Here is a 25958-nt window from a genome sequence, read left to right as displayed (position 1 = left end):
GCTGCCCCGGCGGCCGCCTGACCGCCGCCCACCTTCCACCACCGCGGCGGCCTCACGACCCTGTGGGAGCTCGCGGACATCGTGGGCCCGGCGGAGCGCGGCGGGCGGCGTGGACCCTATAGGGCGGGCGGCGTGAGGTGTGGCGCGGGGGGGCGGCGGGCGGCGGGCGGCCCGACCAGGGTCCTCGCGGGTCCTCGGCGGGCCCGGGGGAGGGCCCTCTTTGTGGCTGCAGTTGGCAAGATGGCGCCGGTGGGGGTGGAGAAGAAGCTGCTGCTGGGTCCCAACGGGCCCGCCGTGGCGGCTGCCGGCGACCTAACCAGTGAGGAGGAAGAAGGCCAGAGCCTATGGTAAGACAGCGAGGCGGCCGGGCCGAGCCGGCTGAGCCCAGGAGGGCGCGGCCGGGCGGGGAGCCGGCCGGACTGGACTGGACCGTCTGATGGTCTGACGGGCCGTCGCGGGCAGGGTAGGTCCAGTCGGGTCCAGGCTAGCCCCGGGGCTGACCGCTTCGCTGTTGTCCCCATAGGTCCTCGATCCTGAGCGAGGTGTCCACCCGCGCCAGGTCCAAGCTGCCGTCCGGCAAGAACATCCTGGTCTTCGGTGAGCGCCGGAGGCGGGGCGTTGCCCGGGGAGCTGGGGTGGGCGAGACGGGCGCCCCTCTCACAGGTCCCAGCCTCTCTCTCCCCTGTCGCCTGCCCGCAGCCTGCCTCTCCCGGGAGGGCTGGAGATCCTGGCTGGCCAGCCGGAGGATGGCCAAGTCCACCGTGCCTGAGGTTGGGACATCTCTTTTGGAGAGTCCAGTGATGCTGGCATGGAGTTGTCGGCACATTCCTTAGTCATTTGGCCGCAACATCAACCTTGTTTTAAATGTCCCTGATTCCCTGCGCTCATAGCCTCGAAGTTCACCAAATTGCGGATGGGGTGAGGGAGGGTGAGAATATGAGTAGGTTAGGTGAAGGAGGTGCGGGAACGAGATGACTTGGGGTCAGGGCTAGAAATGACACCGGGGCCATTCCTTCATCTTCATAAGTAGTGCACAGTCGGGGAGACCCTGCAAAGGACAGTAGGTCTTGGAGTCCTCCCTGGGGACTTTACTGCATTATTCCAGCCCTCACTGCTGGGTCAGGTCCCTTAGTGTGTCTGGTCTCAGTTCCTTCTGCAAGTGAGGGAGTTTGATCAGGTTCATTCATTCAGAGAACCCATTTGTTGAGCGGTTCCTGTAGGCTGGGCACAGAGACAGCACAGATATCTTTCAGACTTTGCACAAGAATCTCAGGCTAATGAGAGACTGATAGGTTGGTAATTGTGCTACACCATGTTGGCATGGCAAGATGACTGTGGGAGCATCACATTGCTTGATGTTTTGCGGGAGGGTACTTTTGGTGTCCGGTGTTTTGAAGGATAAGTGTCAACATGAAAGGGTACAGTGGGTTAGTGTTTGTAGGAACACAGAGGTGACAGGAGGGTGTGGGGGGTTGGAAGCTGCCAGAAGCTTCTTGTGGAAGGTGACGGATGAAGTAAGTTGGGGCAGATTGTGGAGGACTGAAGAGTTGATGCTTTTTCCTGGAGGCCCCTCAGTTTCAAGGCCTTTTGTTTCCCCTCCATCCCCTAATCCTCCTGGCAATAACTGTTAGGGTAATTTTGCCAGTGTTTTTGAGGCAAGTTTATGGTCTTTAGGTAATAATCACTACAGAAGGTAATAGAGGAATAGAGGACCGTTAGAGATCCTCATTAAGTGGGGCATCAAGGTCACCAGATCTGTGTTTTAGAAAGGGAATTCTGGCAGCAGAGTTGCAGGTGACAAAAATGAGCAGATATTGAAGTCAGGCTGACAAATGTTCACCATGGCCCAGAAGGGAGTATCTCTGTGTGGAGTATCTGAATGCAGTAGTGGCACTGGGGATGGAGAAGAGGCCTTTGATCTGTGGAATGCCTCTCAATTCTCATGTCCTGTAATTCCATATTATTAAATCCCAGGGGTGCCTAGTAATGTTTCTGGGTGGTGGTTTGTCTTAATGTTTAAGGTTTCTTTTTCGGGGGTGGGGGTGGTTGTTAGTTGGTGGGAGGGGGATGAGGAGGAGCTTGATAATTACTGAGACTGTACTTAAGAGTTTTGCTCAGGTCTGTAATTATTTTCATCAGTTTCCTAGCCTCCAGGATGCTTATGAAAGAGAGGTACTAAAATCAAAAGTGAATAATAGTTTCTATTCTTCATGATTATGAGGCAGGATCAGACTTTTTTTTAGTTCCCAGTTCCTGGCTTTAAGGTTAATTATATTTTGAAGATTTCTTGCTTTTCTTGTAGTAAAAGTTTATTTTGTGAGAAACTGACTCCACCTTTTACTTTTACTTCTCCAGATGCATGTCTTACAAATTGTAGGTAGGGCCTGTGGACCTGCCTTATTCTGTCCCTTGTGAAATAAGGATGACTGCAGTAGAATATCATTTCAATCTTGCAATTTGCCACCTTTATCACCATCCCCCCACCCACTCTTACAGCAAAGCCTACTTTGTTTTTTTTTTTTTTTAAGATTTTATTTATTTATTTGACAGAGAGAGACACAGCAAGAGAGGGAACACAAGCAGGGGGAGTGGGAGAGGGAGAAGCAGGCTTTCCGCTGAGCAGGGAGCCCGATGCGGGGCTTGATCCCAGGACCCTGGGATCATGACCTGAGCCGAAGGCAGCCGCTTAACCGACTGAGCCACCCAGGCACCCCAAAGCCTACTTTGTTTATGATGAATGCAGGTCAGATCTCAGCAGCAGGCTTTGCATGAAATTCTTAGTTGTCACTTGTGTAAATGTCAATACTCCCCGTCCTTGCCTAGAATAAACAGCACACTTTGCCTTCTTCTGTATATTGTTTGTAGGTGAAGATGGCTCTGGGAAAACAACCCTCATGACTAAACTTCAAGGAGCTGAGCATGGCAAAAAAGGAAGAGGCCTAGAGTATCTCTACCTCAGCGTCCATGATGAGGACCGAGACGGTAAGTGAAATGTTGATCCGTGGTAAGGGGTATATGCATGTCTCAGACTCCGAGGTTGTGGCTCCTGCAGTGTGTCTAGGCATTCTCACTTTTCTGTTTAGTTCTAAGAGAGTTAGTCACAGGGCAACAGATGAAATGTATATCTTTGCAGGACTTTACCACTTTTTTTTTTTTTAAGTTTATTTCTTTAAGTAATCGCTACACCCATCATGGAGCTCAAATTCATGACCCTGAGATCAAGAGTCGCATGCTCTTCCGACTGAGCCAGCCAGGTGCCCCAACCCACTTTTCCCTTTTAGAGTATGTTAATAAAAATGAGGAATTGGGACTGTTAGCTATTGCTCTGGGTAGCCCCTAATTAAAAGGAGATATTGAAGGTAAAGTTTCAAATGCACATAAAGGTAGTAAGAAAGATGTTCTTAAAAGCTTTGGAAAAAATAAATACATAAAGGCTTTGGACCTTTCTATGAGAGAAATGCTTGGCAGATTGATTTGGGCACATTGTTACTCTGCCATGTCCTAGTGGAGAATCTGAAATTCGTATGATTCAGAGAATAACAGCTCAATAGATATTCACAGTAGAGTTTTTTGAGTCTTTTTGTGACAATGTAGAAATGCTGATTGCCTGTGTTTCTTTCAGTGGAGGAAATAGAGGCTTGGAGGTGATGATGTTCTCTCTTAATTCCTTATCTCTAGAATATGGATAGTAGTAGTTTCTACCTACAGGGTAGTTGGGAATATGAAAAGTACATGATAAGAAAAGAAAAGTACATGATAAGCACTCTTATAAAGATTAGATATTACTTAAAAATTATTTCTTAAAAGTATAATGATGAGTTGGATTGGAGTAATTGTTTTTTGTTACCACTACTCAGTAATACCTCTTTTATAAACTTTGAAGCTTTATGAATGGCTCTAAAACAAATAATCATTGGTGCCTAGGTCTTTTCATTTGTAAGGTTATTTCATCTAAGGGTGAAATACCTGTGTTAGATTACTTTATATTTGCCTTTACCCATTTAAACAGTAAGGATCATAGTATAAGGGTGATTATATAAAGGAGCAGATCCCACCACCTCTGGTTCCCCATTTCCTTAGTGCTAAAATGAAGAAGATGGACCCAGGTCCTTTCCAGCAATATAATTCTTTGATCTCCAAAAGTCATTTAATAGAGGTCATGGATAAGGATCTCTTATTAAATCTTGGAGATCTGCATTCTATTAATGTTAACTGAATGGTCATTTTAGAACCCCAGAGGCCTGATTCCTGCTCTTCCTCTCCTAGCTTCCTTTCCCATGCCAAACATTGCCTGAAAGTTGTGAAAGAAAGGTAGGAGGTAGGCCTGGTGCTGAGGGCTCTTCTTAATAAGGAAGACAGGCATTCAGGTGCTCAGCTGGGCCCACCAGCATCAGTGTGGGTAAGTCTGGGACTGAGGGGCCACTGGGCCAGGCTTAGAGGGCTTCATATTGTCTGAGTCTTTTGCATCCTGTTTTTGTTGGGCAGCATGTTTATTGTGGAAAGCACTTGGGTTTTGGAGCCACCAGAACTGGTTCAGAGTCCTGCTTCTATAATCACTAGTTGTGACTGACCTAAGCCCTCCACACCTCCATTTCCTTATTTGTAGAATTGAGGAACAATACCTATTTTGTAGGTTGATGGAATGAGAGATGGCCGACTACTTGAGACACAGTGGTAGCTCCAGTACCCTTTTGAAAGTACAAAACCTGGTGTAAACATTCTGTGAACCTGTGTAGCTTCTTGTGTCAAGATGGCATAAGCATATATCATGCCAAAGCATCATATTAACCATATTCACTTGCCTTTGAATTGAAGAACGTGTTAACATTTATTTCAGATTCCTTAAGGTTGCCTTAAAAATTTCCTGGTCTCTGCATTTTTAGGCCACCTACTTGCAGGCCTTTTTTTGATGGAGGAGTTGCCTTACCAGTGATTAGTTATACATCTTTCATCAGTAGTCTTTTTTATTGTGTGATGTGAGTGGGTTATAAATAATACATTTTGCAGACAATCACACAGGTAGAGAAAATGGTCTCTGGCTTGTCCCTGGTTTGTGGTGGGGCATGACACGTCAAAGAACCACTGCCTCCAGGGTTGTGGGCATCCGTTTAACATCACATGTGCTGTGTGTGCTCTCCATGCGCATGGCTGATTATGTGTAGTGGGCAGTGGGAAGAGAAGCTGAAGAAAGGAACCATGCCTGGTGAGGGGAAGGCATTAAAATCAGTGGGCTTCAGGTACAGGGCAGTATCTTTCAAGACATCCACAGAACCCAAACCAAAATCACTGTCTAAAATGTATTAGAGGGGTGCCTGGGTGGCTCAGTCTTTAAGCGTCTGCCTTCGGCTCAGGTCATGATCCCAGGGTCCTGGGATCGAGCCCCGCATCAGGCTCCCTGCTTGGTGGGAAGCCTGCTTCTTCCTCTCCCGCTCCCCCTGCTTGTGTTCCTGCTCTCGTTATCTCTGTCGGTCAAATAAACAGAATCTTTAAAAAATAAATAAATAAAGTGTATTAGAACTTTGAAAGTTTAGTTAGGTGGAGATACCTTATTATACTGTTGAAATAAAGTCGTGAGTATAAAATTTTTAAGAGTATATGTTTTAATGAATCAATTACACAAAAAAGCATAGCTAACAGAAGATAGGTTTTTAAAAGTGTATTTTGGAATTTGTTGGGAAAGAAGTTAGTGAAATGATACTTATGATTGTAGGAGTTCTCCCTCAAGGCACTTTTATAAGAAAAGTATTTCTCAAAAATGATACCTAAAAACTTTTTAAAATAGCTTATTGTGGAGAATTATCTTCTTCTTCTTTTTTTTTAAGATTTTATTTATTTATTTGAGAGAGAGAGTAACAGAGAGAGAGAGAGCACAAGATAGGGGAGGGTCAGAGGGAGAAGCAGACTCCCTGCTGAGCAGGGAGCCCGATGTGGGACTCGATCCAGGGACTCCAGGATCATGACCTGAGCCGAAGGCAGTCGCCCAACAGACTGAGCCACCCAGGCGCCCGTGGAGAATTACCTTCTATGGTTTGATCATCCAGGTATGATTTTGGAACAATGTGCTTCATTAAATGTCAGTAGTTGCACATTTGTGTGTATGTTTAACCTTTTATTATGGAAGACCTTTAAAAATAGGTACAACATAGACTTAGGATCATGAACCCCAGTGTGTGTTATTTGCCTCAAAGAGTTACCTTAAACAGTTCTTTAGCAATTTTATTTCAACTATATTCTCACTTCTTTCACTCCACACTGGATTATGGTGAAGCAAATTTCAGACATATTTCATTTGCAAATACTTCCATATGTATGTTTAAAAGGTAAGTTTTTTGTTTTTGTTTTTTTAAGATTTTTTATTTATTCATTTGAGAGAGAGAGTGTGAGAGCACAAGCAGGGACCCTGGGATCATGACCTGAGCCGAAGGCAGATGCTTAACTGACTGAGACACCCAGGCGCGCCCCTAAAAGATAAGGATTTTTTAAAACATAGCTATATTCTTATTATACCAAAAATAACTAATTCCTTAATATCACCAGGCATCCAGTAATTCTTATACCTCAATTTTTATATGTAATGATTTTATCTTGGCATTTAAACACAAAGGTCCTGTGTCTTTGGCACCGTTTGTAGTTATGTGAACTCCCTGCTTAGTGTGTCGGACAAGAAGAGCTTGTTTAACCACAGGCTCTTCGGCACAGCTTGTTGCCCCATGGATTGTTGGTAGCTGAGGAGAATGGACTACATAGACTATAGAGCAGTTGACCAGTGAACATTTTAGCTTTTATATGTATCATTTGATTCCTATTGAAAGCTAAAATGTCCTTCACTCTTTATTCCTCAGACGTTGCTGGAATCTCTTTAGATGTGGATATAATATATTATGGTAATTACAAATTTTTAAAGTGTAGATAGTTCACTAGGCACCTTGACCAAGGGTTACTGCTCACTGAACACTTGGGCTCTTTTCCAAAGAGGATTTCTTTGTGTGTTTTGTCTGGAATTCTATGGTGGTTACCTTCAAGTTCTTTTTTTTTTAAAGATTTTATTTATTTGACAGCGCACATGAGCGGCGGAGTGGGAGGAGGGTGGAGGGAGAGGCAAAAGCAGACCCCACTAAGCAGGGAGCCTCACGCACTCGATTCCAGGACCCCGAGATCATGACCTGAGCCGAAGGCTGATGCTTAACTGACTGAGCCACCCAGGCACTCCTCAAGTTCTTGATGTGGCTTTTTTCCAGCTGTGCTGATGGTTATTGTCAGGTAGTAACTTAGCTTTACTACTTTTTTTAGATCACACACGCTGCAATGTGTGGATTCTGGATGGAGACCTATACCACAAAGGCTTGCTGAAGTTTGCAGTGTCTGCTGAATCCTTGCCGGAGACCCTGGTCATTTTTGTTGCAGACATGTCTAGGCCTTGGACCGTGATGGAATCTCTACAGAAATGGGCTAGTGTTTTACGTGAGCACATTGATAAAATGAAAATTCCACCAGAAGAAATGAGGGAGCTGGAACGGAAGTGTAAGTAAAATAGGATTTTCTTTCTTTCTTTTTTTTTTTTTTAAAGATTTTATTTATTTATTTGAGACAGAGAGAATGAGAGAGAGCACATGAGAGGGGGGAGGGTCAGAGGGAGAAACAGACTCCCTGCCGAGCAGGGAGCCCGATGCGGGACTCGATCCAGGGACTCCAGGATCATGACCTGAGCCGAAGGCAGTCGCTTAACCAACTGAGCCACCCAGGCGCCCCAAAATAGGATTTTCTTAATTGGAAAATTCACTAGTGTCTTTGGATGGTTCAAGCCACCTTCCTTTTCATAGTGTCAGGAGGTTACAAAGCTTCCCTTATGGAATATGTAATTTTGTTTGTACAGTTTATTTCAGAGTTGCTCTTGTAAATTCAGTAGTCAAAAAGTATTTAAAGCAGTCTTATTCTCAAGCATCACAGTTGAAGAAAGTAAACGAATCCATATTCCTTATTATCTTCATTGGTTCTCTTTTAAAATACGGGTTCTTTCCTCACCCCTCAAATTTGGATCAGTTCTGTGGGTCTTTCCACTTTTCTGTTATTCTAACTATTGAGTTAGCATCAGTGGGTGTGGAGGCCTACTGTGGGATCTGCAGCTTGAGTCCATTGCCCTGAGATTCCATTGAGGCCCCATGGACTCTCTTATTGAGAGGTTTAAAGGAAGCCCTACAAAAGAGAAATCTTTGAGCTTCTACCTTAGTTCATTTTGGGATCCAGCAAGTATGATTTTAGTTAGAAATAGGAAGGTCATTTTTTGTCATTAAAATGAGAGGCTATTTTGAGACTAAGGACACCCAAGCCCTTTTGACAACAGAACTTTCAAATTAAACAAAGTTTGTTTTGTTTTGTTTTTCCTTATTGTGATTCAGAAGCTTATTTTTCCTTTCCCTTGCTTCTGTGCAATTACATCAGCTTCTGTCCACTTGCCAGGGAAATGGGAGGGGCAGGGGCTGGGGCTGTGGCGTGTGCAGCAGCAGCAGTCTTGGCCAGGGCAGGCTGGGCTCAGCCTGGCTTTTTGCCACAAGATGACATCATTCCCTTTAGTGAATTAATGAGGGCTTCTAGGGCATGGCACATGGGATCTTCACACTTACTGGCAGAAGGGTTCAGAAATTTTGATGTGCTTTCTAAATTGTATCTCTCACTGTGTGTCTTCCTATCATAAATTCCTCTTGCTCCTGTCCCACATTAGCTAAAACAGGGAGTTTAACATCTAATTATTTGGTTTGCTGCATACATGTGTGTTTCCCGGGTCACCCGCATGTATGCTACAGTGGTTGTTATGCAGCTCAGCTCGTCTGTCTTCAACCACTGACCTTTCTAGATAATGCCTCTTTTTCCCCTGGAATAGAGAACTTAAAGACAACTTCTTAGAATAGTTCTGAGGCTGAAGAGCTGTTTGTCTTTCACTGCCCATTCACTGGTAACCCCAGGCTTACCCAGATTAATGGGTTAATGCCCTGGAGATTTCAGTCTCTGAATCTTTTTTCTTAGTGTTATAACCTTGTGAAGATTTTTAAAACAGAAAAAAAAGAAAGATCAAGCCAAGGATATTTTCCTTTCCCAGTTAGGGAAAGTGTCTTTCTTGGACTGGGTCTGTTCTAGGCATCGGAGATGCACACAGCAGATAAGATGCCTGCTCCTGGGAGCTTGTGTTCCCATGAACTATTGAATTTATTATGTGCTTAGTCATTGATGTCTGTCACTTAGGATTAGATTCAGCTGCTTGTGACACAAAACCCAAAATAACAGTGGTTTAAAAAAGACAAGTTGATTCTGTCCTATGAATGAAATCTAGAGGTAAGCAGTTCAAGCCTGGAAAGCAGCTCTGGGAAGGCAGACTCAAAAGATCCTGGCTCCTTCTGCTTATTGCTTTGTCATCTCTAGGGTGTGGTTCTCTTCCTCTGGACAACTAGAGCTGTAGCCTTCATATCCGTGTTTCAGGCAGCACATGGAGGAAGAGGAAAGGGGCTGAAGGGTGCGTGCCTATTGTCTTCCTAAGGAGGCTGGGAAATGTAGTTCTGTATGGCTATGTGTTCCATGTATCAGGGTTGGGTTTGGTTCTAAGGAAGTAGAGGAGAGAGGACACAGGAGGGCAACTAGCGATTGCTGGAACCACATCTGTGCCTTATGACTCTGGTTAACCTTCCTTGAAGGCCTCTGTTGTTTTCACCGCCCTTCCTCCGAGATGTTTGGATGGTAGTTGTGCCTTTGTGTTGCCTGTTGAAGGAATGCCTTTGTTAGTACTGGCTGTAGGTTACATTTTCATAAAGCAGTCATCCATCTTCTTGCTCATCAGACTCCCACTTTGCAGATAAGTTGGACTCTAGGTATTGTATTGAATGAGCGAAGGGCTGTCACCCAGCCTAGTTCTAATCCAACGCCGGTCTCCAGTCTGCTGAGTTTGGAATGCTGTTCCACAGCGGGCCACTCTTTCAGGATGCGATTCCCCAGGGGTCCTGAATCTGTGGCAGCTGTTTAGCTGGCAGTGACCGGGGAAGGCAGAGCAACCCCAGAGCTACTAGAAGGTGGTACTTGTGTAGGTTAGTCTTTCCTGCTTTATGTCTGGGGCTTCCCTTGCTTATCAAATAGAGAAAAAAGATTAGGTGCTGTCTGTGAAATCTTTTCAGGACTGTGGAATCAGTGGGTGATCAATGAGGTAGGAGGGAAAAGATGAGAGAGAGGCAGCAGCTAGGGTAGAGTACTCTGATCTCCTTCCCCTACCCACTCCCATGAGATACTAAAGGGGGACCCCCCAGGTGGACTGTGAAATATTGGCCATCCCACCATTGGAGAGAAATTGTTAATACTGTGGTATGTGTGCTCCCTAAGGGAAATGCAAATTTTATTATCTGAATTACACAGTCATTATGTTTTTATCCTCCTTTTTCACCAATCTCTATGTTATGAACACTTAATTCTGTCTTCCAACTTATTTTCTAAAATGCTGAGTTATTAAAAACACGTGTGTTTCCTACAGTTGCTCGATAGCTATAGTTAAGTCATTCCTTTAGAGAGTGACTAGTCTAACCCTAGGCTTCTCAACTATTTTTACATCCTGGCATATGTAGAATACATGCAGTGCACTGGGTGATGGAGTTCCCTGGAGCTCACCGTTGGAGTTGGCGCACCCCTGCCTCACTTCCCATAGCCACTTAGCTTACCTGTAACTTGCTCCAGGCTCTGCCATGCTCACTGTCTTGGAATTCCTGGTTGAGTGCCTCATGTGATGTTGGACAGTGATAGGTATTACCCACACTTAAGCCGTTGTGTTTTCCATTGATTTGAAGATTTGTTAAAATGCTTTCAAGGAGAAAATTTGAGAACCTTTGATTTCTTCAAAATCCTTCAACAGCCATGTTAAGTTCATCAGAAACCATTTCTGTTTTTTAGTTTTTTTTTTTTTAAATCAGTGAAGATCTCTTGAGTGTTTATATTGACAATGAAATTATATGAATGAGCTTAATAAAGAGAAATTGTGGGACACCTGGGTGGCTCAATCGGCTAAGCGTCTGCCTTCGGCTCAGGATATGATCCCAGGGTCCTGGAATTGAATCCCACATTGGGCTCCTTGATCAGCAGGGAGCCTGCTGCTCCCTCTGCTTGTGCTCATGCGTGCTCGCTGTCTCTCTCTCTCTCTCTTTCTCTGACAAATAAAATCTTAAAAAAAAAAGTTCTTTTCCTCTCCCTGTCCCTCCCCCCCTTAAAAAAATATTTGAAATCTGTCTGTGGATGAAGAGGAGTATGTGCACCTCTCTCTAGGTTCTCTTTAATCCATTTATTTGTATTTTCTTAATGAGCATGTTGTGGATGAGACTAAAAGGCATTTTGGTCCTTTTGTCCTAATGGGTGTAGAAGGGTATAGAGCTGCGTGTTTGCTGCTCTAGCTCAAAGTAGCTTTAATTATCATATCCTTGTTTTCTGGCCTGACATGTAAGCCTTGAAGTACCCATGAAAAGGTATGGATCCGTGAGCTTTGTGTTCACTTAGCTTAACCAGGGCCATGGACTATTCTCAGCTTGAAGGCCCTCCCGTGGGATTGCACTCTTGACCTGAAGTAGTGACTGTGTGTGCCAAGAAGTGGACATTATACCGCTGACTCCATCGTGTGTTAGGCAGGAACAGGTCGGTCAGCACTGCACAGTGACTCGGGATCTCCTAAAGATGAGACCGTCCACAAGAGTGAGGATGATGAAGAGATGTGGATGGGCTGGCCAAGCCCAGCCTCGCTCCTTAGTACAGACATGTCAGCTGTATGGAAACAGCATGTTCTTGTGGAATTCAGATTATTTTACTAGTCTCATTTTTTAAAATATTAGATATATAAGAAACGCGGCTTTTTTCACATTAGAAAGTATTAAAATCTTATAATTTTTTTAAAAACTTTTTTTAAAAAAACTTAATCTGGGGCACCTGGGTGGCTCAGTCGTTAAGCGTCTGCCTTCGGCTCAGGTCATGATCCCAGAGTCCTGGGATCAAGCCCCGCATCGGGCTCCCTGCTCAGCAGAAAGCCTGCTTCTCCCTCTCCCACTCCCCCTGCTTGTGTTCCCTCTTTCTCTGTGTCTCTCTCTGTCAAATAAAATCTTTAAAAAAAAAAAACAACTTAATCTTTTTTATTTATTTTATTTTATTTTTTTTTAGATTTTATTTATTTATTTGACAGAGAGAGACAGCGAGAGGGGGAACACAAGCAGGGGGAGTGGGAGAGGGAGAAGCAGGCTTCCCACCAAGCAGGGAGCCCGATGCGGGGCTTGATCCCAGGACCCCGGGATCATGACCTGAGCTGAAGGCAGATGCTTAATGACTGAGCCACTGAGGCGCCCCAACACTTACTCTTTTTTAAAAACTTGTGGCTGGTTCAGTTGGTAGAGCATGCAACTCTTGATCTCAGGGTTATGAGTTCAAGCCCCACATTGGGTGTAGAGATGACTTAAAAATAAAATCTTAAAGAAATAGGTAAATAAAAAAATTAAAACCTATTTAAGAGTTGTATATAATTAAAGATGTCCGGGGGTATGTCTTTGCTGCTCTGAATTTATAGTGCTCAGACTGAATGTATCAGAATTGGCATTTTGCATCACTACCTCCAAATCCCTAATATTGCAGTAGAGCAGAGTTGGGAAGTTTGTTATGACTCTTTATGTTTTATGCTTATTACTGCCTTTTTTGGTTTCCTAAAACTGGCATGTGTATTTTTTATTTATTTGTGATTTTCTTTTCCTTTTTTCACCTGTAGTTGTGAAAGATTTTCAAGACTATGTTGAGCCTGAAGAAGGTTGTCAAGGTTCCCCACAGAGAAGAGGACCTTTGACCTCAGGTCCTGATGAAGAAAATGTTGCCTTGCCTCTTGGTGACAATATGCTGACTCATAACCTGGGAATCCCAGTGTTGGTGGTGTGCACAAAGGTATGTGCCAGGGAATTGTAAATCTGGCTGGGTTTGGCCAGTGTACAGTCACCATCTGAAAGAAACTAAGGGGCTTTACTTGTGTGTCTTCCTACAAGAGAGTTGTACTAAATCGGGATTCACTAAGGTACATTGAGTAGGTCAGGCTAGAGAATATTGTCATTTAATGTTGCTGCTGGAAACATGACATCGCTCAGTTTGTTCATAGTTTGAGTTAATCTCTCCATGAAGCACTGTCATCTTTGTTGAGTGATTCAAACTTAGAACTAAAAGCAGTTTTCTTAAGGTTCTGTGAACCAGTTGATCTAGCCCAAGCTGATTATAAAAAATAATATAGAAGAGCAGAATTCTTCAGGGTTTTAGTCTCTTAAAATCTGTTGGATTTGAGATGATTTTCAGAAAGGAACATAACACTCAGTAGGAAAAGAAGGAAGGGGACTCAAAGTTTCAGTTTGTTCTACCCTATAGAATGATGATGTGAGAATGAAAATTAAGTTCAGTCAGAGAGAAATAAAGTTGTTTCTCTTGCAAAAGAAAAAAAAAGTAGCTTTTAAAACATTTTGGGTTTTTGGACGCCTGGCCAGCTCAGTCAGAAGAGCCTGAGACTCTTGATCTCGGGTCGTGAGTTTGAGCCCCACATTATGTGTAGAGATTACTTAAATAAATAAATAGACTTAAAACACACAACATTTTGGGTTTCAAAAGTACTTTATTCTCAACCACAGAGTGTGCCATTCGCATTATATTCTGTGAGACAGGAGTCCTGTGGAGTGTGCAGTGCACAGCCATGTCCCATGGGCCTGCTTCCTGATGTGACTGTGTTTGATTCTGAGAACAACTGTGAGGTGATTAGACTGTTCTATCCCCACTTTACAGCTCTGGAAACTGTGGCCCAGGATGAAAGAAAACTCTCCAGTTGTTTCTGACTCTTGTCAGATTAATGCTGATTAATTGGCTTCGGCTTTCTTCTTTGGAACTATGATACCTTATTTCTAAAGAAGATGCTGTTCCCATCCTCAGCAGGGAGAGAAGCAAAAAGATAACTCCTTTCTCTTTCTGTCTTCCCTGCAGTGTGATGCAGTGAGTGTCCTGGAGAAGGAGCATGATTACAGGGACGAGCACTTTGACTTCATCCAGTCACACCTACGGAGGTTCTGCCTCCAGTGTATCCTTGGGACGCTGTGTCAGGGCATAGGAGCGCAGGCTCCCCTCTCTGTGCTGATCCAGGCTTCTCTCCATTTGGGGCATCTTCAAAAAGCTAAAGTACTTCCTGAATCCAGAACAATCTTCTGCCATGGAGAAATTGTATACATCTTTTCGCAAGTTTTGTATTTTACTGTATTGGAATTTGAGACTTACTAATTTGTGTCTGTCTTTCATCACTTTTTATTTTTAATGCTGTACATTTGATAAGGCTTTCATATTAAGAAGAAAGCTGATATGGATAGTCTTAATACCAAACTACTTTTACCATATTTTGGAAATCTTTTTAAACTTTGCTTTTTTGCAGAAAGGGTTAATTACCCAACACAGTATTGTTTTAGATGCCACAGAGTTTTTCCCATATGTGTGTTTTGTGCTGTCCACGAGAGAGATACTGTGTCAGCAGTCTTTTGAATTTTATTTCTGTAAAAATACAATAGTAGTTGGTGCTTTGGTTCTATATTCTGGGATATGGGGGTGAGGGGTAGGTTCCTGCCACTTCCCCTGGGCCTTTTATCTTGTCCAGCTCAGTGAGGGTGCTGATACATGTTCGGTGTCCATCTCTTACAAAAGATGGGCTTAATGATAAACTGGATCCCTTGTGAACCATCTGTCCAGGAACAAATCTGTGTACCTTGGTTATGCCGAGGATGTTTTTCTGGGCTAACCTCAGAGCCATTAACTTGACTGCTTAGGAACCAACCTGATGGGTCAAAAGGTAGCAGTCTACGTGTTAAAAAATGAAGTGCATGGTCTGCCAGCATTGACATGCTTTATGCTTTCGACGTGGTTCATCTGTTAGGATTACCGTTTTAGTTTTAAAAGTTTTAACGCTTTCTATTGATCATGTATTGAGCAAAAACTGATTCACCTGTGAGTAGTACTTTGAGGATTATGCTTGTATGTGTTTGTTTTTATCTCCTCCTGCAGTGAATTTGTTTTCCTTAAGCGGATTGATTAGATGGAGCAGCCTTGATTTACACATCAGTGAAGGAGGAGAAAAACCTCGACTTGTTGTATAAGTACATTGTTCATAAAACGTATGGCTTCCACTTTATCACACCTGCCTTAGTTGTGGAAAAGGATGCAGTTTTTATGTGAGTTCCTTATAGGTTATTTCAAATGCTTTTTTTTTTTTAATGCTTCTTTTTATAGTACATTTGCTTTTCACATTTTATCCTTCCAAGTAAGGTGCCTTCTGTCTCTGTCATACACAGCCAGTTTTCTGCTGCCATGGGGCGAAGTGCTTGGGCTGGACCTCACAGAGGATAGGTAGACCCAGCTCCTCTCCAGATTACTTGTCATTCTGCCTCTAGTCTAAGGGAAGTAGGTGGAGTGAGGTCAGGTGTGCTGCCTTTCTTCATTGAGAGCAAGGTGCCAAAACTTAAGCCAGCCATTTTTGCCACTTATTGTCAGCTCTGATAGAATACTGGCTGGAGGAGGGAGTTGAAGTGTAGGGAATTGGGCTTTGGGGACCCTGATAATCTTCTACTGAAGCATTTGATTTCTCTGCTCATTGGCAGGGAAGATTGCAGGCACCTTCGTTGGTGTACCTATCAGCATGAGCTTTAGCTATACTGAATACTTACTGTATATTTGGCATTTCATATTTTAGGAGCCACTGGGGCTGATGTTCTTGGGCAGAGATTTAGATACCTGTTTCCTCCAGTTTGTGTCTTTCTGTCCCTGGAGAATGATGAGTGTTTTGGATGCATGAATGAATGTTGAAGCTGTGTGGCCTCCAAGGACTTGTGCTAGTGTTTGTAGGCGTAGATATTCTCGGAAATTACAGTGCCTTCAGCAACTGCTGAGCACTTCTAGGTGCCCAGGTTCTATGCTAAGGATGCAGAAATGAACAAGATGTGGTCCCTGCACACAGCACTGGGAGGGCAGGGGTGGGGCAGTAATGGAGTAGTGGAGGCATTGTGGCAGGGAGGGCAGAGGGGTGATGGCAGAAGGCTAAGTGTTTGTGTGCTAAGCAGGCCAGAAGGAATGGAGGGGCAGGAGGGACAGTTTCTGAGAAGGCTGAAGATATGAAAGCCAAGAGCTCTGGGGACTGAACAGGGTTGCTTCCTGAGCATTCAGGGAGAGCCTCATTCAGGCTGCTTACAGATGGCAAAGCTAGAGCCTTAGATCGATTTTTAGAGAATTGTCCAGAGCGATGAGGCAGGCACCAGAGACACAAGCTCAGTGAGTGGTATGTGAGTGCCCAAATCACTTGGGATCCTGAGGAACAGGAAGCTGAGGAAGATGGTCTGGGGATCGGGGCTGTTCTGGAGGAAAGCATCTCACAGCTTCTGAAGGCTGCCTGGGTCTTGATGGTATTTTGATCATACCCTGTCCCTTTGCATCTTTGATCCTGTTGGTATTTTAGCTATTTGGGAGCTGGTGAAGTCAGCAAAACCATTTGGGTAGAGCACCCTGGCTAAGAAGGCTGTCTGGGTCATAGAGCTGTGAAGCAGTGGTTATGTGGGGAAAGGGAGGCCTGCGAGAACAATCAGTTGGCATTTTTTACAGCTTGTAGAATTCAAAAGTGTTGTGTAGGGCATTTTACAGTTGCTCTTTTAGGAGAGTCTGGTGGGAATGTAGGCTACTGTAGCTCAACTTAATGGAACTTGGGTGCCATTAGTGATAACAATCAGGGCAGCACCCATGTAGGAGCCTCAAGTACTCCTTGTGTCCCTTTGGTTTGGGGCCCAGGAGAGTGTAGGTCCTGATGCCCTCCTTTGCTCCACATCTTCCCACACCAGTAACATTAATAAAGCAGTCCATAAGAAAACTGTTTTCAGAAGAGTTCTCAGAGAAATTTCCTCTACACTGAAGCCCAAGACAAACAGTCTCATCCTGAGCTCTGTCCTCTGTGCTCTTCTCTGCAACCTCCGCTCTCTCGGAATAAGGCCCCATTGTGTCCTTGCTCTTCTGGATGATGTTGTGTGAAAGCTCTGAACACTTCTGTGGGTTAGCATGTGTAGTCAGTAAGATCTCATTCTGGTTCCTTAGATCTTGGGCCCCATGAGCTTAGTCTGGAGCAGGATCTGCGCTGTCAAGCTGATGGGTTTTGCCAGCACTAAACTTTGGCTTATCTGCCACAAGCTAGAAGCCAGCCCCAGCAACTACAGACCAGATCTTGTGAGAAAGGCACTCACCTAGGAGCCCTCTTAACCCAGAATGTGCTCTAAAGTGTGCTGTGAGGCAGTCCCAGGAGAAGCACATCAATCCCTATTTCCTTGCTTTTAGACCTGCAGGTTGGGACAATGAAAAGAAAATAGCGATTTTACATGAAAATTTCACAACTGTGAAGCCAGAAGATGCATATGAAGATTTTATTGTGAAGCCACCTGTGAGAAAGGTAACCAAGTCAGTCAGTTTGAGTTATAGGGTTTGTGTTTTGTTGGGGGTTTATTGTCTGTTTGTTTTTATGAGAAAAGAAATATATAAAGAAATCTGTTTTACATACTGAACCACTTTAAGGGGAAGAAAAACGTAATCCAAGGGCCTTTAAAAAAATGTTCATCTCAAGTCTGGTGTTAAGTAAATGGCTCCAGATGGTGGGGCATGAGGGATGGAATGCCCACATGGAGTTGGGTTGAAGTTTCCCACTAAGTCCTGACACACACCTCTGGATAACTGTCAGGAGATCCCTGTGCACCTCTGATCTGCAGGCCCTGATCTGGGAGGCATTTAGAACCTGCCAGACTTAAAAAATGTCAGTTGGCCACATGCCGAGGCTGGTCTCGGGACAGAGTTGGTTCCAGGCTAGAAAAAACGTAATTGTGCAGTTGCAGCAGGGACTCTCCCCAGGTCCATGTTGAGACCCGAGCCCAAGATTCTTCTTTCATTGAGAATTTTGATAGTAGTTCTGGTGTTCTTGGCCTGTGACCACAAACGAGTATGTCATTTCACTTCACAGCTGGTCCATGACAAAGAGTTGGCAGCGGAGGATGAGCAGGTGTTCCTAATGAAGCAACAGGTAAGACGAACCAGTGAGACCAGAGCAGAGGCCTTCTCATGCATGAAATGCCAGTCCCGTGGGGTGAGGTTGAGGACATCACAAAGAGCTTTCAGTGTCAAAGGGGTTGTAACCAGGTCTCCTTGTTCCCTCCCATTTCTAGCATTGGTACAGAGTAGGGGTTAGACCATCTGTCTCAGGTGATCCCCTACCTGCTTGCAGATTCTCAGCAGTGAGGGGTTTATTATCATTTTAAGTATCATTTAAGTTCCATTTTCTCTGGAAATTAGGTTTCCTCGAATTAATACCTCCTGTGTTGACAGTTTACCAAGTGCCTTGACCTCACTTCCATTATTTTACATAGCCCCACACAGCCTTCTGTGCATGAATGCGGGTGAGCTGATGTATCCATTTTGTAGGTGAGGAGAGTAACTTCCCCAAGCTGACAGTTCAGAATGGAAACCCACTCTCACCTTTCTGTTTCACTAGGACTGTTGTTAGACATGTCTCTTAGCCATGTCATGGGTCTGCCTGATGGTGCAAGCAGCTCAGCAGGCTGGGGTGTTGATGGTTCTTTTGCCAGCCTGTCCTCCCTTATGTGCTCTCCTTGCTACCTTAGCTCCAAAACTGGTTACTTGGATTATTTTTTTCACCATATACCAAATTGCTGAATTTAAACTTTTTGCATGCATAATATAAAATCTATGACTTGGTTGTTGTTCATGGCGCCCTCTAGTGGAACACTGGGCAGTAAGTGTTTCTGCAGACCTTGGTTAATGGCCATTGTGTCCCTCTCTTTGCAGTCACTCCTTGCCAAGCAGCCAGCCACGCCCACGAGAGCCTCCGTGAGTACCTTAAACTAAATGGGGGGTCAAGGCCCAGTGTTGTAGGTGTCTTCATTCTTGATGCCATTATTTCTAAGAGCTTATATTTGTGTGGGTTTTTGTATTTTCCAGGGAATTTGGTTTCCCTGAAGGCCCAGGGCCAGGAACATAATAGGGACTCAGGAAATGTCTGATGAAGGAATATAGCTCAGGGAAATAGAGTGAGCAGGCCTTATTATCTTGATTTCTCTAAGGAGAAACTAAGGTCTAGAAAGAGACTGAGCTGGAACAAACTCCCAGTCCTGCCATCCTTCTCCCTAGACTGTGAAAAACATCCTGCAGAGAATGTCTTCATTTTTGGAATATGTATTTCCTGTTATTTTTATGCCTGTGTGTGACTTGGGCTGGTTTTGGACTTAGGAATCCCCTGCGAGAGGACCCTCTGGCTCTCCAAGAACTCAGGGCCGGGGTGGGCCAGCCAGTGTGCCAAGCGCCTCCCCAGGCACATCAGTGAAGAAGCCGGACCCAAACATCAAAAGTATGTATCCTGTCTCTATGGAGAGTCTTTAATCTTAGGCTTGAACCCTGAAAGGCCTGGGTGGCTAGGTTTGGAAGGTGAGACTCATGGCAGCTGGGCTGTTCTCTTCCCCCAAGAAGGGGCTGCTTTCCCCTTTCCCTCAAAGGGAGGGGGCTCACAATTGGCAGAGACCAAGGCCTGTCCCTTTGTTGGAATCAGTGGCCTTTGCATTTAGCTCTGTGTAAGATACCAGTTAGGCTGTGCAGGTTCCTTCAGAGAGGAAGACAACATAAGTCACCTTTTTTTTTTGTAAAGATTTTATTTATTTACTTGAGACAGCATGAGCATGAGCAGGGGGAGGGGCCGAGGGAGAGAGAGAGAGAAGCAGACTTCCCACTGAGCAGGGAACCTGACACGGGGCTCGATCCCAGGACTCTGGGATCATGATCTGAGCCGAAGGTGGACACTTAACTGACTGAGCCACCTAGGCGTCCCAAGAAGACACTTTAAAAGTGTATTTTGAGGGCGCCTGGGTGGCTCAGTTGGTTAAGCAACTGCTTTCGGCTCAGGTCATGATCCTGGAGTCCCGGGATCGAGTCCCGCATCGGGCTCCCTGCTCGGCAGGGAGCCTGCTTCTCCCTCTGACCCTCCCCCCTCTCATGTGCTCTCTCTCTCTCATTCTCTCTGTCTCAAATAAATAAATAAAATCTTAAAAAAAAAAAAAAAGTGTATTTTGAGGGATGCCTGTCTGGCTCATTAGGTGGAGCATGTGACTCTTGATCTCAAGGTTGTGAGTTTGAGTCCCATGTTGGGTATGGATATTACTTAAAAATAAAAAATCCTAGGGCACCTGGGTGAGTTATGTCCCCAAACAGATGGAAAATGTAAACAGGTTTGCACTTAATAAATCATGCTAACACGTAATTAGCCTTGGCGGTGGCATTATATAAGGAATCATAGTAAATGAATGTGCTCAGTGTCTGGGGAAGATGATAGCCACAAATGGATAATTCCAAGCTGAAAGCTAGTTTTGTGGTGGTGTTGAGTCGTCCAGTGGTGTGATGCTATTTTTCTTAATGTTTCCTTAGATAATGCAGCAAGTGAAGGTGTGTTGGCCAGCTTCTTCAACAGCCTGCTGAGTAAAAAAACAGGTTCTCCCGGAAGTCCTGGTGCTGGTGGTGTGCAGAGCACAGCCAAGAAATCAGGTACTGAAGGGCCCTTGGAGACCTCTGATCCTTGCAGTTGAGCAGTGCTGGAGGTGGGGGAGTGGACAGGAGTGTCTGCCTTCACCTGACGTGCAGATCCTCCGTGTTCTGAACAGCCAAGCGAGTAAGCACATCCCCACCTTATACCGAGCAGTACACTTTACAGTAGGATTACTTTATTAGCATGCAGGTTTCCTTGGCACATTTAAGGTGGAATTTATGTACATTGGGTTGTCAGGAACTGACTGTTGGGTAAATTGAGGTGTATTCTAAACTGTACATGTGACCCTGGTGTGGAACTGTTCATGGGTGGCATTTTATTTATTATATTTAATATTCTATGATGCTTTATAAAAATTTTTGTTCACTGTCTCTAGTCTTGCCATGAGCTGGAGCCTGTGAACCCTCCCTGTCTCACTGGAGGGTTGTCCTTTCCTCCTCCATGAAGCTCCCCACTTGTCACACTCCTCTCTGTGGCAGCCCACCCTCCTTTCCTTCCATGTGGGCAGTAGGGCCAGTCTATGTCTTGGAGGCCTCTGAAACAAAAGAGCCAAGTTCCTTGGGAATTACCCATTTTGCCAAGAAGTTTGAGGCCATTTTAAAAAGGGTTTTGCTCTTACTTTTCCACTGATTATAAGGAATGTTAATAGAGTATTTCCCTAATTGGTGTTTTCAGATGAAAGGAGGTCTGCAGGAGATCACTCCATCCTCAGGTCAGCCAAGCCTTCAGGGGCTCCTGAGTTCTTGGAGACTCTCAGTCGGGTCCCGTGGCCAAAGCTTCGGGCTGATATCCCCTGATAGGAGATAAGGGTCATTTCCAGGCCTCAGCATTTGATAACAAAAGAATATGAGCACTGACTTTGTGCAGTATTGAAATGTCTAGCCCTAGCATTATATTCTTATTGAAACATGGTGTTTCCAGACTACCCATGTGAGTTAGAGTGTTGTAATTAAAAACAAAACAAACACCTGTTCTGTCTGAGGCACAGAAAGTAGTTTATGGTATACCAGAAACTCACATACCACCTCTAAGAAGGCAGTGATGACAGTGCCTGGGGTTGGAGTTGGGTGGTGAGAGTGTTTTCAGAAAGGCTCTTATATTTGGCAAAAGGCATGCCCACACAGGGGGCAGTTATGTATTCAGGGGAACACAGACCTGTGATGTTTGGAATTAAGAAGGGTTGAATTAGGGTATCTCCTTATAATCATTGCAATGAAAAAAGACTTGCTTGCATTCTTACTGAGGTTTATATCACCACAGATGATTACAGTAGTCTGTAAATTCACATATTCCTTTTAGAAAAATAATTTTTCCTACCACTGCTGCTTTTTTTTTTTTTTTTTTAAGGACAAAAGACTGTGTTGACAAATGTTCAGGAAGAACTGGATAGAATGACTCGAAAACCAGACTCCATGGTCACAAACTCTTCAACAGAAAATGAAGCCTGATCCTCCTTAAAAAGTACATATGTAAAATGACCAAATAACTATGTATATTGATCTGCTAAGACAAGGATTTTTCTGATATGGCACATGCTATCAGTTTTTTGGGGCAGGGGAGATGAACTTAAAAAATACTTCATTGACTTGTCCGAGTATGAAATGCACATTTAGGAAGGTTATGTGTCAGACCCCTTTGTTAAGGATAACCCTTGGACTCTCAGGCATGCGGCTCTCTCGTGGGAAGCAAGTGCAGCTGGGCTTCTTGTGGAAGGGAAGGTAGATGGGAGAAAGAGGGCCTGCTTTCTTTCAGGGTGGAGCAAATGAGACCAGGAAATCATTGATCAGAGGGTGGTTAGTCTGACCAGTTGCGTTTTGGCGAATTCACTTGTTCTTGGGAAGCAGATTAAGTAGCAGCAAGTCCAGGAAAGAGAAGACTGAAAGGAAGAATGAGAGAAGTGATGGTGGGGAAGCTGAACGTCGAAGGAGATGAGGAAGGCGGAGATGAGCAGTGTGAGTAAATACTGTGTGGTCAGTAGAAAGTCGAATAATTATTTTTAAGACTTAAAATCAAAAGCATTTCCAAGCTAAACACTAAGAAAATGGAAATTAGACTTGTTCTGAATGCATCTTTAACTTATGACAGATATGTAGAGTGTGGGGGTGCCTGAGTCAGGTGGAGCTGACAATGGTGGGGAAGATGGCAGCTGCCTCAGAGTCACATGTGTGGCCCAGGCCATGTCCCCGTGGGCCATGCTGGGCTCCACAGATGTGCATCGGGGCAGACGGTCACTGTGGGGTGTGATTAAAGTCAGCAGTTACAAAATTAGTTTCCTTTGAATTGTTTTCTAAATAGCTCCTGCTTTGTTTTTTAAATTAAATTTTTTTATACTACCACAGGCTGGCCTACTAATAGAGAATGGGTAACAACCTCTCATTTTACCATAATGCAATATGCTACAGAAAGTTTGAGGGAGGTTTGTAATGTAATTGCACTCTGATGAATTGGCTTGCACCAATCCCTGCCTTATGGTCTGTGGAAACCTTCACAGAGTTCCATTGATGCAAAAGGATCTTGTCCTAGCTCTCTGGTCTGATCAGTGCTATCAGATGGACAAATAAGTGTGAATGTTTTATATTGAAAATGGAAATGATACATTTTTTTCTTGTTTGTGTTTTTCATAAAATGTAGCGTTTTTTTCTTATGGAAATAAGAGTTTCAGTGTTTCCATTTAGGGCAAATTCATACACGTCGTCATGTCATACCACCATTCTGGAAATGACTTCTGTGGATTTGAAATGGCACTTTTAATTTTATACGTGACACAGAACATTTGAATGCAAACACTACCATTAATTTAATGTATAAAACATTTGTTGTCAAACCAAGGGGAAAAAAACCTCAGTTCACTTATGTGGAGTTTACTTTTTTTATATGAATATTTGTTGTACTGTGTCTGAGCATAACTTCCCTAATGTCATTACTTTTACATACCACATTTGACTGACCACTAACATAGTACTGGGCATAACTTAATAACCTGTGTTATATAATAAGACAAGACTCTAAGACTGTCTTGAATTGCTCTTTTGTAAAGGTCTGAACACTGTTAAGGAGAAAGCTGAGTACTTAGTTGCCTTTCCGACAAACAAAAACATGTTCCTTGTGCCAGTTTTATTGTTAAAAATACACTTTTTCACCCCTTTTTAAATTCAGTTTTTGTTTTTAAATGTATTGTGGCTTCCAATTACTAGATTGTCCAGATAGTGACAGTAAACTGACTGTATAAGGATAGCTGTGGTGTAGTGACCAATAGGTGCCCAACAACTGTGACCACACTGATGGTGGGGTCACTTAATCCCTCTCTCTATAGCAGCTGGGGTGGGGGTGGGGGCAAAATGAGTGACCTCAGAAACCAGAAAGAATTATTGGAAAGGGACATGCCTACAGGGGATACAGTGTGATTTCAAATTTTAATGCAGAATTTTACTTTTTAAAAATTTTTTGTCATTTAAATATGATAAGCACTTTTGTGTCAATATAAAATGTACTAAAACTGATAAAATGCTAAGACACCTGTCTTGTGAGGGAAGGTTTCTTGAAGATCACTTTTAGTTTCTTATGACAAGTGGATGCTCCTAGTAGCAGAAGACACTGGTGCACGTAATGTCACGTGCTCAGTGGTTGCCAAAGTCTACCAACTTTGGGGAGCTGCAGGGTTATTTTGGGGGGGTGGGAGGAGGGGAGATATTTTTTGTTATTTCGGGGTTTTCAAGCAGTGGAACCAAAGGCCGAACAGTAAACAGCCTTTACTTTTTAAAATAAAATTCATTTTATTTGCAGAATACACTTGTAAGGTAGACTGTTAAAGACAATTTAAGACTATTTATATATATTGTAGTGGTTACATCTGCTGTTTGTCTTTAAAGTGGAAAAATCAAAGAAATAAGCCCAGCCTTGAAGATGTGGCCATGATAAGGGCCATGAATTGGTCTTTCCTAAAAATGCAACGGGTATGCTGCTATCATTATTTAATTTTGTTTGCACTTTTTTTTTTGATTGGCATTTTAAAATCACTATTTAAACTGAAGACGTTGTCGTGTTTTATTGGTTTAACAAAGTTGAAAGTGACTGCTCTGTACATCATGACCTTTAACAATGTTGATGCTGTAAGTGAAAGTTCACTGTCGTCTCTATACTAAGTTTATTGGTGTTTTTAATTTAAAATTAGGACTGCAGATTATTCCCCCACCAGCCTTAGTACAGGGGTGTGGCTCTAACCGGATGCAGTTATGCAGTCATGTGGAACCTTGCTTTCTAGTGCTGGAAAAGAAGATGTCTCTAATTACTGGCTTCAATAAACACGAATCCAGACTGCTTACAACTTTTGGTGACTTTCTTTATGATAAATCATCTCACTGGAGATAAAAGTTGAATTGTCTGCTAATCATATGGTCTATGTAGCAAAAAATGTTTACCTCTCTCACGAAAAATTAACAAATTCTGTTAAAGAAGAAACATCTTGAAGCCATATTTTGAAGTATGTAGAGTTCTAAGCTGCGGGTACAGTACAGTGGGGTTTGTGAGTTATCCAACATATTTTCTTGCCTCTTAGATAAATTTTTTATCAACTGAATTGGGCTAACTTTTACTTAATTCAGAAGTCTTCAGGCTTCGTAGAGGAATTTCAGAGCAACTATACCGTAATGTTTTTTACCTGTTTAAATGGGGACCAGTAAAATATGTTGAAGAAAATCACATTTGTTGTATTAGAGATACATTGTTTCTGTTTATTACATTTAACTAATAAGCATGTTAAATTTTTGTTCTTTAAAGCTGATTATACACATTTTCTCCCAACTTATTTTGAAAAATTGTAAACCTACAGAAAATTTGAAAGTATATTGAATACCCTTGTACTTTTTTTTAACATAGATTCACCAGTTTTTAACATTTTGCCACATTTGCTTTCTCTTTCCCTCCATTTCTCTCTCTCTTTCTCTCTCCCGTGCACACATAGACGCATGTATGCATACACTTTTCCTTCCCTAAGTCATTTAAATAAGTTTTAAACATCAGGGCATTTTACCCCTAAATATATTTAAGTCCAGGCCAGTTGTCTTACAGAAAATCCCACATTCTGGGTTTGTCTTATTGTTTGTTCATGATTCATTTCAGGTTAAATGTTTTTTGCAGGGATACATAAGTGAGGTTGTCTATGTTCTAGTGCATCACATCGGGTTGTCCCTGTATTGGTGGTGTTGGGTTTGATTCTTTGGTTAAGGTGGTGTCCCCCAGATCTATCCAGTAAACTGTGCGTGGTACCACTGAGTATCTTCGTCTTCGGCCACCTTTTACACATCGGTGTGAGCACCCACTGATGACC

General features: G+C 43.4%; 1 protein-coding gene across 4 annotated transcripts; it reads left to right on the top strand.

Annotated features, from left to right (window-relative positions):
* Window positions 1–231: 231 nt before the first annotated feature.
* Window positions 232–24953, top strand: DYNC1LI2 (dynein cytoplasmic 1 light intermediate chain 2). Of its 4 annotated transcripts, XM_021704091.1 has the most exons (13): window positions 232–347; window positions 524–597; window positions 2866–2982; window positions 7291–7521; window positions 12764–12933; window positions 14005–14098; window positions 15098–15233; window positions 17374–17485; window positions 18047–18106; window positions 18889–18930; window positions 19330–19447; window positions 20515–20631; window positions 21980–24953. In XM_021704091.1, exons 1-13 carry the CDS (start codon window positions 241–243, stop codon window positions 22078–22080), a joined length of 1479 nt encoding a protein of 492 aa, XP_021559766.1. In that variant the 5' UTR covers window positions 232–240; the 3' UTR covers window positions 22081–24953. The 4 variants fall into 4 exon arrangements, with proteins under 4 accessions (XP_021559766.1, XP_044767374.1, XP_044767375.1 ...); XM_044911439.1 differs by lacking the exon at window positions 2866–2982; XM_044911440.1 differs by lacking the exon at window positions 7291–7521.
* Window positions 24954–25958: the final 1005 nt, after the last annotated feature.

This window comes from Neomonachus schauinslandi, chromosome 16 (assembly GCF_002201575.2).
Source record: "Neomonachus schauinslandi chromosome 16, ASM220157v2, whole genome shotgun sequence".
Classification (NCBI taxonomy): domain Eukaryota; kingdom Metazoa; phylum Chordata; class Mammalia; order Carnivora; family Phocidae; genus Neomonachus; species Neomonachus schauinslandi.
Note: the sequence above shows the minus strand (reverse complement) of the source record. Positions and strands in the feature narration are given on the sequence as shown.